Below are 13,047 nucleotides of genomic sequence, written 5' to 3' on the forward strand. Positions count from 1 at the left end.
GACAGTGAAAAAGTTGGCTTAAAACTTGACATTCAAAAAAAAAAAAAACTTGACATTCAGAAAACTAAGATCATGGCATCCAGCCCATCCCTTAATGGCAAATAGATGGAGAAACAATGGAAACAGTGACAGACTTTATTTTGGGGGCTCCAAAATCACTGTCGATGGTGACTGCAGCCATGAAATTAAAAGACACTTGCTCCTTGGAAGAAAAGTTATGACCAACCTAGACAGCATATTACAAAGCAGAGGCATTAATTTGCCAACAAAGGTCCATCTAGTCAAAGCTATGGTTTTTCCAGTAGTCATTATGGCTGTGAGAGTTGGACTATAAAGAAAGCTGAAGGCCAAAGAACTGATGCTTTTGAACTGTGGTTTTGAAGAAGACTCTTGAGAGTCCCTTGGACAGCTAGGAGATCCAACCAGTTCATCCTAAAGGAAATTAGTCCTGATTATTCATTGAAAGGACTGATGCTGAAGCTGAAACTCCAATACTTTGGCCACCTGATGTGAAGAACTGACTGAGAAAAGACCCTGATGCTAGGAAAGATTGAAGGCAGGAGGAGAAGGGGATGGCAGAGGATGAGATGGTTGGATGGCATCACCAACTCAATGGACATGAGTTTGAGTAAACTCCGGGAGTTGGTGATGGACAGTGAAGCCTGCTGTGCTGCAGTCCACAGGGTCGCAAAGAGTCGGACATGACTGAGTGACTGAACTGAACTGAACTGAAAATTGTATAGTGGTGATGGCTGCACCACTCTGCGTGCTAAGTCACTTCAGCTGTGTTCAACTGTTTATGATCCTATGGACTAGATCCCACCAGGCTCTTCTGTCCATTGGATTTCCCAGGCAAGAATACCAGCATGGATTGCCATTTCCTTCTCCAAGGGATCTTCCTGATCCAGGGATCGAATCTGCATCTCCTGTGGCTCCTGCATTGCAGGCAGATTCTTTATCACTGAACCACTAGGGAAGGTCTCTGTACCACTCTGCACTATACAAAAAACTAGAGAATTGTATACTGTATAGGAGTGAATTTTATGGCATGTGAATTGCATCTCAATAAAGTTGTTACAAAAAAACTCATTGCTCAATTTCCCATTGTTAAACACAGGAAAACTTCAACGTGGTGCTGAGACTTACCTTGCGAGCCGCTTGTTGAAACCGTCTCTGTGCTCGGAATCTGTTGACCCAAGTATTATTAATGAGTGGATCAAAATTAGGATGAAATTCTTGGATTTTCTGTGAACACAAAATATCAGTCCATCTTAGATTTAAATTTTAACTCCATGCATAATTATTTAATAAAAATGTTTCAGAGTTTGATCTCAAATCAAGTTATTTGTTCTTCCATTTAATGAGCATTTATTAAGCACTTTGGTGCACACAGCATTATAGGAACTACTTCTTGGGTTAGGAACCAAAAGCAAGACAAGATTTGGGTTTTAAGAAATGGTAGTCTAGTCTCATTTTTCTAGTGACTCAATGTCACATATATATAATGCAGATATGTTTCTGGCTTTCTCTTTGGTTTCATCTGTATGCCAGCACCACACTGCCTTAATGATCTGACTTTTTCATAGACTTTGTCTCCTTCAGAGGCAGTCCTTTCCCCCAGTTTAGTCATTTTAAGTTAAAAAAATTCTCAAGCCTTTTCTCTTTCCTATGTGTACGTGAGTGCTCAGTCACTCAGTCGTGTCCAACTCTGCAACCCTATGGACTGTAGCCCACTAGGCTCCTCTGTCCATGGGATTTTCCAGGCAAGAATACTTGAGTGGGTTGACATTTACTTCTCCAGGTGATCTTCCTGACCTGGGGATCAAACCCACATCTCCTGCGTCTTCTGCACTGCAGGCGATTCTTTACCGCTGAGCCACCAGGTAAGCTGGTGGCTTACAAGTATACACACACACATATCTACATGATAATACTCATGTTCATGTTGTGTATATATACATATATATGTACTTAAAGAGTTTATAAAATTCCATGAGAAAGTCTATTGAGATATTAACTGGATTGCATTAAATCTATAGATCAATTTAGAAAGAGGTGACATCTTTGCAATGTTTATCCTTTTCCATGAAATGTCTGTAAAAATCTTTCAACTTATTTAGATCTTTGTTGCTGTTCTAGTGTAAAGCTTTGTAATTGTTAGATTTGCTTCTAGGTACTTGCTTGCTATTATAAATTACATGTTTATTAAATTATATGTTAACATTTTCTTTCTTGTATGTGAAAATACATGCATATTGTACAATGATTTTATATACAATTGCCAAGCTCTCTCACAAATTCAGTAAGACGAATTATTCTGGCAATAGATTCTTTTAGATTTTCTATAATCATAGTCAGTTATATCATATGAAATCAAAGATCTTTCTCTCCAATATTTATGACTTTTATTATATCTTTTTCTTATCATGCTTACACTATATAGAATCTCTAACACAATACTGAATAAAGGAGCTTATGCTTCCTTGTACATATAATACTTCTAACTTTCACCAATTGGAAAGACTTTTACTGCAATTTTTTTTAAAAAAGCAATTTATCAGTTTACAAAAGTTTCTGTTTTCCTCATTTGGTGAGTTTTCTTTTTGGAAAATTGTGAATATTACATCAAAAAAGAGAGAGAGAAAGAAAGAAATGTACAGTCTAGATAGGCAAGATCGAACAAACACATGTGGCCCTGGGAAAGAATGAAGTCACATGGAAATCAGTCCCTTGTGATGGGGGATGGGGTGCCTTGGAATGAGGGGGCCAGACTGTGTGGTCCTCACTAGAGCCGCACACCATGTGCACATGTGCATAAATACCAGTAACTGGCTGGGAAGGAAAGGGTGCCTGGGGTGTCAAGAGGCCACGAGAGCCTCTGGCGCTGCAGGTTCTTGAACAGAGAAACAATGTGAAGACAGAGTCATTGGAAATGGATCAGCCCCACATTGGCCCGGGCAGTGGGCCACAGAAGAGAAGGCGGATCTGCTGAACAAGCCGAGGCTGAGGTGCGTCGGGGTGTGACGGTGGACCTGGGGGTGGCCTCATGGAAGAGTGACTGGCAAGACTTTGGGGCCAGAGGACATGTGGGGGAGAAGGAAAAAGGTGAAAATAGTTCAGATTTGACAGATCCAGAAGAGAAAAGTGAGAATGATGGAGGTGGGAGATGGAGAAGAATCTTTCCATTGTTAAAATTAAAAATTGGGATAGACAACAGGTCCCACTGTATAGCACAGGGAACTATATTCAATATCCTCTGATAAAACATAATGGAAAAGAATATATATATATATATATATATACACACACACATATACATACATAACTGAATCACTGTGCTGTACAGCAGAAACTAACACAATCAATTAGAAATCAATTATAAATTGATTTATAAAACCAATTATACTTTTAAATCAATTATACTTCAATAAAATAAAATTTAAAGAATAAACAAAAATTAAAAATTGAGGTTTTTAACCAGAAACTGTCACATGACAGAAGAAACTCTGGCGGGGGCTGCTGTCCCCACTTCGCAGTTGAGGACACTGCGGCACCAAGGCTCAAAGAGCTCCTCCCGGATCCCATATCCGTGGTGGAGCTGGAGCCAGTGCTCTGGCGTCTGACTTCCTGTCTTGTTTGACAAGGGGAGCGAGGGGGCAAGGAACCCACCCAGGGACCCACCCTGAGGATCAGCATGCAGACAGGGGCGTGGACAGCAAAGTGAAGTCACTCAGGCGTGTCGTACTCTTTGCGACCCCATGAACTGTAGCCTACCAGGCTCCTCCATTCATGAGATTTTCCAGGCAAGAGTACTGGAGTGGGTTGCCATTTCCTTCTCTAGGGCATCTTCCCAACCCAGGGATGGAACCTGGGCCTCCAGGATTGCTGGCAGACACTTTACCATCTGAGCCACCAGGGAAGCCCTTGGACAGCAAAGGGGAAAAAAAAACGGAGACCAAGAGGAGAAAGCAGAGTGTGGGAAGGAGGTGCCTGTATAGGGTGCCGATAATCTCAAATTGATGCCTGACTTGTGGACATGTTGGAAAAAAAACACTCTGTGAAAAGGTAAGCAAGTTAAAAATTATTAAAAATCTCTTGGTAAGAGGATTTCTAGAAAATTGCTTATATGCTTAAAAAATAAGCATATAAAGAGCTGCTGACAATTAGAATCCAAATAAAGAAAAGTTACTCACTTCTTTCAAGTCATGTAAAATCCGTTTGGGGTGAACTTCTGTCTTGCGTCGCTGGAATTCCTCATACAAAATAGGATCTCCTCTATCTAGCTGGGGTTTTCAATCATTGAAAATATTAAAATTGAATACAGATGCACACAACTACAACTGTTATTTCTCTTTAAAACGGGTAGAAACACATTAAGCAATTGGTCTAATCCATCCATGATGTTCCCTCTGGGAGTGGTGGTTAAAATGATCATTGCAAGTACGCCTACTGTTTAAATATGGAAAGTTTTATTAGAAGCACAAACCCAACACCTTCTTATTAAAATTAGAGTGTGTGTGTGTGTGTGTGTGTGTGTGCATGCACGCGCACACTCGGTCGTGTCTGACTCTTTGAGACCCCATGGGCTGTAGCCCGCCAGGTTCCTCTCTCCATGGAATTTTCCAGGCAAGAATACTGGAGTGAGTTGCTGTTTCCTCCTCCAGGGGATCTTTACGATAGTCTCTGGAAATTATTTGAAGCATTTAAAATTCACAGAGAGGATTCTAGGAAACTGTGTCACCATGGGGGTGTAGAGATTTCATTTAAAAGAAATTTAACGTCCCAGTAAAGTTTTAAGCTCCTTAGAGCTAATTAACCAAGTATCAGGTTTAACACAGGCATGTGATCTCTCCCCTTTTCCTGGCTGGTGGAGGTTGGGGGTCTGTCTCGTCCCTGGATTAAGAGACCCCCCCTTAATCCCCCTTCCCCCAGATCACCCCCCTTCCCCTATTACTTGTGTCCTCCTGGCCCCTGAGTAATCTCCCTTGTTCCAAACTGGGCACTTTCAGGTTGTTCCCAGGAAGGCTGGCTTGGCTTGGTCAGTGTCTGTACATACCTGCCTCCACAGTAAAAGGACCATACACACTGCAAAAATGTGTTAGCTTTTGCTTCTCTGTGGGTTTTATTATTTGTTAATTAACTTCTAAAATTAGCTTGGTTCTCAGCTACACTGTCCACAGTCATTTTTAAGACTAAACTGATTGGCATACACACACTACTATATTTAAAATGGATAGCCAACATGGACCTACTGTATAGATCAGGGAATTCTGCTCAATATTCTATAATAGCTTAAATGGGAAAAGTATTTGATAAAAATAGATATACATATATGTATAACTGAATGCAGATGATACCACTCTAATAGCAGAAAGTGAAGAGGAACTAAAGAGCCTTTTGATGAAGGTGAAAGAGGAGAGTGAAAAAGCTGGCTTAAAACTCAACACTGAAAAAATGAAAATCATGGCATCTGGTCCCATCACTTCATGGCAAATAGAGGAGGAAAAAGTGGAAACAGTGACAGACTTTATTTTCTTGGGCTCCAAAATCACTGTGGATGGTGACTGCAGTCATGAAATTAAAAGATGCTTGCTTCTTGGAAGAAAAGCTATTACAAACCTAGACAGCATATTAAAAACCAGAGACATTATTTTGCTGACAAAAGTCCATAGAGTCAAAGCTATGGTTTTTCCAGAAGTCATGTACAAATGTGAGAGTTGGACCATTAAGAAGGCTGAGCACTAAAGAATTGATGCTTTTGAACTGTGGTGCCGGAGAAGACTCTTAAGAGTACTTTAAGACTTCAAGGAGACCAAACCAGTCAATCGTAAAGGAAATCAACCCTGAATATTCATTGGAAAGACTGCTGCTGAAGCTCAAATACTTTGGACACCTGATGTGAAGAGCTGACTCACTGGAAAAGATTCTGATGCTGGGAAAGACTGAGGGCAGGAGGAGAAGGCGGCAGCAGAGGACATGATGATTGGATGGCATCACTGACTCAATGGACATGAATTTGAGCAAACTCTAGGAGCTAGCGAAGGACAAGGGAGTCCGGCATGCTGCAGTCTATGGAGTCCGAAAGAGTTGGACACAACTTAGTGGCTGAACAATAACTTAGCAACTGAACAACAATGATAACTGAATCTCTGTGTCACACACCTGAAACTAACACATTGTTAATCAACTATGTTGTTGTTTAGTCAATAAGTTATGTTTGACTCTTTTGCAACCCCAATGGACTACAGCCTGCCAAGCTCTTCTGTCCATGGAATTTCCCAGGCAAGAATACTGGAGTGGGTTGCCATTTCCTTTTCCAGAGGATTTTCCTGACCCAAGGAGGGAAACTGCATCTCCTGAATTGGCAGGAGATTCTTTACCACTGAGCCACCAGAGAAGCACTATTCCAATATAAAATAAAAATTAAAAATTAATAAATAAAGATTGAACTTCAAGAAATCTATTCCAACCATCACATTAACACCTTATTTGGAAATAAGAGGACCTACTGTATGGCACAGGGAGCTACACTGTATTTTGAGCTATAGAGTATTTTGTCATAACGTATAAGGGAAAAGAATCTCAAAAAGAATATATATACATATATGTGTGTGTGTGTATAACTGAATCACTGTACTGTATACTTGAAACTAATATGAGCCTTACAAATAGCTGAGAAAAGAAGAGAAGTGAAGGCAAAGGAGAAAAGGAAAGATATATCCATCTGAATGCAGCGTTCCAAAGAATAGTAAGGAGAGATAAGAAAGCTTTCTGAAGTGAACAATGCAAAGAAATAGAGGAAAACAACAGAATAAGAAAGACGAGATCTCTTTAAGAAAATTAGAGATACCAAGGGAATACTTCATGCTAGGATGGGCACAATAAAGGACAGAAACATATGGACCTAACCAAAGCAAAAGATATTAAGAAGAGGTGGCAAGAATACACAGAAGAACTGTACAAAAAAGGTCTTAATGACCTGGATAACCAGGATGGTGTGGTCACTCATCTAGAAGCAGATATCCTGAAACCTGGAGTAAGAAGTCAAGTGGGCCTTAGGAACCATTACTACAGACAAAGCTAGTGAAGGTGATGGAATTTCAGCTGAGCTATTTCAAATCCTAAAAGATGATGCTGTTAAAGTGCTATACTCAATATACCAGCAAATTTGGAAAACTCAGCAGTGGCCACAGGACTAAGGCCACTCAGTGTTGATTCTCAATCCAATCCCAAAGAAGGGAAATGCCAAAGAATGTTCAAACTAGTGCACAACTGCACTCATTTCACATGCTAGTGAGGCTTCAACAATATGGGAACCGAAAACTTCCAGATGTACAAGCTGGATTTAGAAAAGGCAGAAGAGCCAGAGATCAAATTGCCACCATCCACTGGATCACAGAAAAAGCAAGAGAATTCCAGAAAAACATCTACTTCTGCTTCATTGACTATGCTAAAGCCTTTGACTGTGTGGATCACAAAACTGAAAAATTCTTAAAAAGATGGGAATACCAGAACACCTTAGCTGCCTCTTGAGAAACCTCTATGCAGGTCAAGAAGCAACAGTTAGAACCAGACGTGAAACAAGGGACTGGTTCAAAATTGGGAAGGCAGTACGTCAAGGCTGTATATTGTCACCCTGTTTATTTAACTTATATGCAGAGTACATCATGCGAAATGCCAGGCTGGATGAAGCACAAGCTGGAATTAAGACTGCAGGTAGAAATATCAATAATCTCAAATATGCAGATAACACTACCCTAATGCAAGAAAGCAAAGAGGAGCCTTTTGATGAAGCTGAAAGAGGAGAGTGAGAAAGCTGGCTTAGAACTGAACACTCAGAAAACAAAGATCATGGCATCCAGTCCTATCACTTCATGGCAAATAGATGGGGAAAAAATGGAAACAGTGACAGACTTTATTTTCTTGGGTTCCAAAATCACTGTGGACAATGAAATTAAAAGATGCTTGCTCCTTGGAAGGAAAGCTATACAAACCTAGACAGTGTATTAAAAAGCAGAATCATCACTTGGCCAAAAAGGTTTGTATACTCAAAGGTATAGTTTTTCCAGTAGTCATGTACAAACGTGAGAGTTGGCCCATAAAGGCTGAGTGCTTAAGAATGAATGTTTTTGAACTGTGGGGTTGGAGAATACTCTTGACAGTCCCTTGGACAGCAAGGAGATAAAGCCAGTTAATCTTAAAGGAAATCAATCCTGCATACTCCACTGGAGTGTGCATATCCCACTGGAAGGACTAATGCTGAAGCTGAAGCGCCAACACTTTGGCCACCAGATGTGAAGAGCTGACTCATTAGAAAAGACCCTGATGCTGGGAAAGACTGAAGGCAGGAGGAGAAGGGGTGACAGAGAATGAGACGGTTGGATGGCATCACCAATTCAATGGACATCAGCTTGAGCAAACTCTGGGAGACAGTGAAGGATAGGGAAGCCTGCTGGCATGCTGCAGTCCATGGGGTCACAAAGAATCAGACGCGACTGAGTGACTGAACCTCAACAAAATCAACTATACTTCAGTAAAATAAACAAAACAAAACAGAAATGAGAGACATCTATGGTTGTCAGCATTTGAACTCATATAAGTTCAGCTCTTATATGAACACAGCTGATCTCAAACACATGTGGAGTTTGAGACTGTGGATCTCAGGTTCAAAACACAGATTTTGTAGGGAGAGACCTAACTCTCCTCAACCACAAGTCAAATAAAATAGGCAATTTTAAAAAGGGATTGGCAAAGGTGTTGTTAGAAGAAAGAGAGAGACTCCTTGTATCTTTATTCAGACTCTACTTATTTATAATGAACATCTCAGAAGTGAACATTACTGACCATTTCCCTTGAGCAAGAAGTCGCCACCCTTGAGTGTCTGTGCCATTGGGCTCTCATGCCCACTCAATCTGAATCCTCCATCCCTCTTGCTTTGCTCAGCTTCCTGCTGTTGGCCTGGGCCTCCAGCTTTAGTTTGGACCTGGCTCTGGTGTGGCTCCTGGCTGCTGTCTCTGTGTCTCTTATTTCCATGCACTGTAGATCATGCCCAGCATTCCAGCCCAAATTGGAGCCATTCCCTGACTCTGAATTGGATGCCTGTTTCTTATTTACTACTTTTCAAAACCATACTGTGTCTCCTAGGAAGCTTTCTAGTTAGATGAGTCCTCTCTCGCTGTCCCTTGAATTGCTACACTACTTAGAGGATGTTTCCAGTGACAGGTATGGCCAGCCTCAATTCACTGCTAATGGTGGGCATGTTATCAGCCTCCCCTTCCAACTTAACTGTAAGATTTTTTTTTTCCTTCAGCTGTGACATCTTGCATATAGCAGGAATTAAAAATATTTGGTGAAATAAATGATATCAGATTAGCAGTGATTCTGACCTTGTATTTGTTGTTTACTCTTTGCCGCTCCTCATAAATGTCTTTTTTAAATTTAAAGGACATATGATCCTTACCGAGGTGCACCTGCCTGGGGAGAAAAAAAACCAAAAACAATTTCCAGAACCCATCAGAATACCACAATCGATTTCAGGATGGAGGATCTCAGCTGAACTGCAGAGCTGATGCAGGAGAGCACACCAAAGAAGAGAGAAGTTGCAGATGCCAGCAACACAAGTAGAGTGAACAACATGCTCCCCACAGGGAAGCTTGTCTTCCAGTGACACATGCTAAAATATTTATGAATAAAGAGACCTGGACACTCAATCTTATTCATCATTCAGTTCAGTTCAGTTGCTCAGTCGTGTCCAACTCTTTGCTACTCCATGAATCGCAGCACGCCAGGCCTCCCTGTCTGTCACCAACTCCCGGAGCCTACCCAAACTCATGTCCATCGAGTTGGTGATGCTATCCAGCCATCTCATCCTCTGTTGTCCCCTTCCCCTCCTGCCCCCAATCCTTCCCAGTATCAGGGTATTTTCCAATGAGTCAACTCTTCGCATGAGGTGGCCAAAGTATTGGAGTTTCAGCTTCAGCATCAGTCCTTCCAATGAACACCCAGGACTGGTGTCTTTTAGGATGGACTGGTTGGATCTCCTTGCAGTCCAAGGGACTCTCAAGAGTCTTCTCCAGCACCACACTTCAAAAGCATCAATTCTTCGGCGCTCAGCTTTCTTCACAGTCCAACTCTCACATCCACACATGATCACTGGAAAATCCAGAGCCTTGACTAGACGGACCTTTGTTGGCAAAGTAATGTCTCTGCTTTTTAATATGCTGTCTAGGTTGGTCATAACTTTCCTCCTAAGGAGTAAGGGTCAAAATGCAAATCAGAGCCACAGTGATGGACTACATCATACCTACTTGGATGGCTACGATCGTTGACAAAGATGATGATAGCAATCATAACAAAGGAAAATAACAGGAGTTGCCAAGGATGTGGAGAAACTGGAATGTAAAATGGTGTAGTCATGTAGAACACAGACTGGCTGTTCTCAAAAAGTTATAGGTGAATTATCTTGAGACCCAGTAATTCCTCTCCTATGTATACACCCAAGAGCACTGAAAAGGTAAGTTCACACAAAAACTTGTATACAAATATTCACAGCAGCATCATTTCAAATAGCCCAAAACTGGAAACCTCCCAAATGTCCACCAACTGATGAATAAACACAGTGTAGAATGTTGATAAAACAAACCCTTATTCCCCATAAAAATAAATGAAGTACTGACAGATGCTGTGACATGGATGAAGTTTGAAAACATGTTTAGTGAACAAAGTGAAAGTGTTAGTGGCTCAGTCGTGTCCAACTCTTTGTGACCCTTTGGACTATAGCTTGCCAGGCTCCTCTGTCCATGCAATTCTCCAGGAAAGAATACTGGAGTGGGTAGCCATTCTCTCCTCCAGGGAATCTTTCCGACCGAGGTCTTGAATCTGGGTTTCCTGCATTACAGGCAGATTCTTTACTGTTTAAGCCACCAGGGAAGCCCAGTGAAGAAGCCAGTTACTAAAAGTCACATATTATATGACTACATTCATATGAAATGTCCAGAAGGGGTAATACCAGAGACAAACAGTGGTTGAGTGGTTGCCAGGGGTAGGGGAAACAGGAGGATGGGGGGATGACTGCTTCATGCTTACAGGATTCTTTTTGGCAGGGATGTAAAAGGTCTGGAACTAAGTACTGATGGTTGTACAACACTGTGAACATACTAAGAACTTCTGGGGTTGTACACATTAAAATGACGAAAATGGTTCATTTCATGTGATGTGAATTTCATCCCACTTTAAAAAAAACTCTGGGGGACTTCCCTGGTGTTACAGTGGATAGTAGTCCACTTGCCAATACGGGGACACGAGTTCAATCCCTGGTCTGGGAGGATTCCACATGCTGTGGAGCAACAAAGCTCGTGCGCCACAACTACTGAGCCAGCACTCTAGAGCCCGTGAACCACAACTACTGAGCCCACGCACCTAGAGCCCGTGCTCCGCAGCAAGGGAAGCCACTGCGGTGAGAAGCCAGTGCATCACAACTAGAGAGCGGTCCCTGCTCCTCACAACTAGAGAAAGCCCGCATGTAGCAATGACCCCCCAAAAAATTAATTAAAAAAAACAATTAATTAAAGAAAAACAACCTCTCATATGTAATGTACCCATGGTGGAGTCTGACACACATTCAGAGTATATAGTAGTGGAATTCCCTGGTGGTCCAGTGGTTAGGTCCTGGCACTTTCACTGCCAAGGGCCCAAGTTCAATCCCTGGTCAGGGAAATAAGCTCTCACAGGCTGAGTGCCAAAAAAAAAGTATATAGTAAAAGTTCTGGAGAACTGTTTTAAAGGAGACTAAAGAGATAAAAAAACTAAATACAAACCATATGATCTTTGATTGGACCTTGGGTTCCCCTTTTCAAAAACCGAAACATCCCTGGAATAGAAGCGCTATGGGGACAACTGGGCAAATGTGCACACAGGCTGATGATTTAATGTGGTATCAATGTTAAGCTCTTAGAAGTAGTTATGGTGACGCTGGAGAATGGCCTTGTTCTTAGGAGCTAAAGCCTTTAGAGGCGAGGCCTCATGGTTACCAGTACCTGCACTCACTTCCAAACGGCTCAGGGAGATGAAAGGAGTGTGTGTTGAGTGTGCATTTGCGCTTATGTGCGAGGCACAGTGCTAACAACTGATGACCATACATCAGTGTGTGTGGGTCTCACTGGATGGTTTAAAATCTTTCAACAAAATGTTGGGAGAAAATATTAAGTGAATAATACATGATCAAAATTGAATTTAGGATATGATTGCAAGCCTGTTACAAAGCAGCACAGAAGGAAGGAAAAACACCAGGGTTAATAGTGGTCACTGCATTATAGTGATTCTTTTTCCTTTTCTACACTTCAAAACCGTTTTCAAGTTTTTTACAATGATAATGTGCCCTTTTATTTTTTTACAATAGGGAAAGAGTTTTTTCTCAAATGGTCCTGGGTAACCTGGCATACTCTCCATTCAAGTGAGGCCAGACCCTGAGTACAGACTCACAGGGTTCTGTGAATTCATAAAAGGGGTTGTTTCTCATGAGAGGTGGCAGGGTGTGAACACCTGGGCTGGCCCCAGAGCACGCAGTGAGTTCTCTGTCTGGGCAGTGAGGAAGCAGGGCCGTGACAGGGTGGCCACCTAACCAAACTTTCCAGGAGTCTCTTTTTGAACTCAGTTTTTGAGTTTCCACAGTTACTTCAGCTGAGTCTGTACATGTAGATATGTCTTGCGTGGTCTGGTAGAGACCTGCATCACTAGGAGCCTCTCCCATCCAACCTGCACTGCCAGGCTCCCCAGATGGCCCCTGGAGCTCAGAGCCCAGGGCACAGGGGGCTTGGGTGGGGTGAGAGAAAGTTGGGCAAGATTCAGGGTCCCCAAGTCACCCCAGGGAGGGGGTGTCCTGGCGTGAGGGAGTGCACTTTGGTTCTGTGCTGGTCACACTTAGGAAAGAGCATGGTGTTGTCACATTGATTTACTCCTGATAGAAACTTCACTCTGAAACAAAGTCCATTAAAGGGGAGAAAATAATCAAATGTTTCAAAGGGCATAAAAAGTTATTACATTCATTAA

General features: G+C 41.9%; 1 protein-coding gene and 1 non-coding gene across 6 annotated transcripts in view; one reads left to right on the forward strand and one right to left on the reverse strand.

Annotated features, from left to right (window-relative positions):
- CFAP221 (cilia and flagella associated protein 221) overlaps positions 1–13,047 on the reverse strand; it is a 136,492-nt gene that overhangs the window by 57,955 nt on the left and 65,490 nt on the right. For all 5 annotated transcript variants that reach the window (XR_011466311.1, XM_070380474.1, XM_005894389.3 and 2 more), the window contains exons 12-14: positions 9,387–9,474; positions 4,194–4,283; positions 1,147–1,245 (exon numbers count right to left, since the gene is read on the reverse strand). Coding sequence is in view for 4 of the 5 variants with exons in the window: in XM_070380474.1 (XP_070236575.1) it covers positions 1,147–1,245; positions 4,194–4,283; positions 9,387–9,474 (277 nt within the window). In the remaining variant the exon portion in view is untranslated. The remainder of the gene's footprint in view (positions 1–1,146; positions 1,246–4,193; positions 4,284–9,386; positions 9,475–13,047) is intronic.
- Positions 11,643–11,715, forward strand: TRNAE-UUC (transfer RNA glutamic acid (anticodon UUC)). Its single transcript has one exon. It is a non-coding gene; the product is annotated as a tRNA-Glu (tRNA).

This window comes from Bos mutus, chromosome 2 (genome assembly GCF_027580195.1).
Source record: "Bos mutus isolate GX-2022 chromosome 2, NWIPB_WYAK_1.1, whole genome shotgun sequence".
NCBI classification, from domain to species: Eukaryota; Metazoa; Chordata; class Mammalia; order Artiodactyla; family Bovidae; genus Bos; species Bos mutus.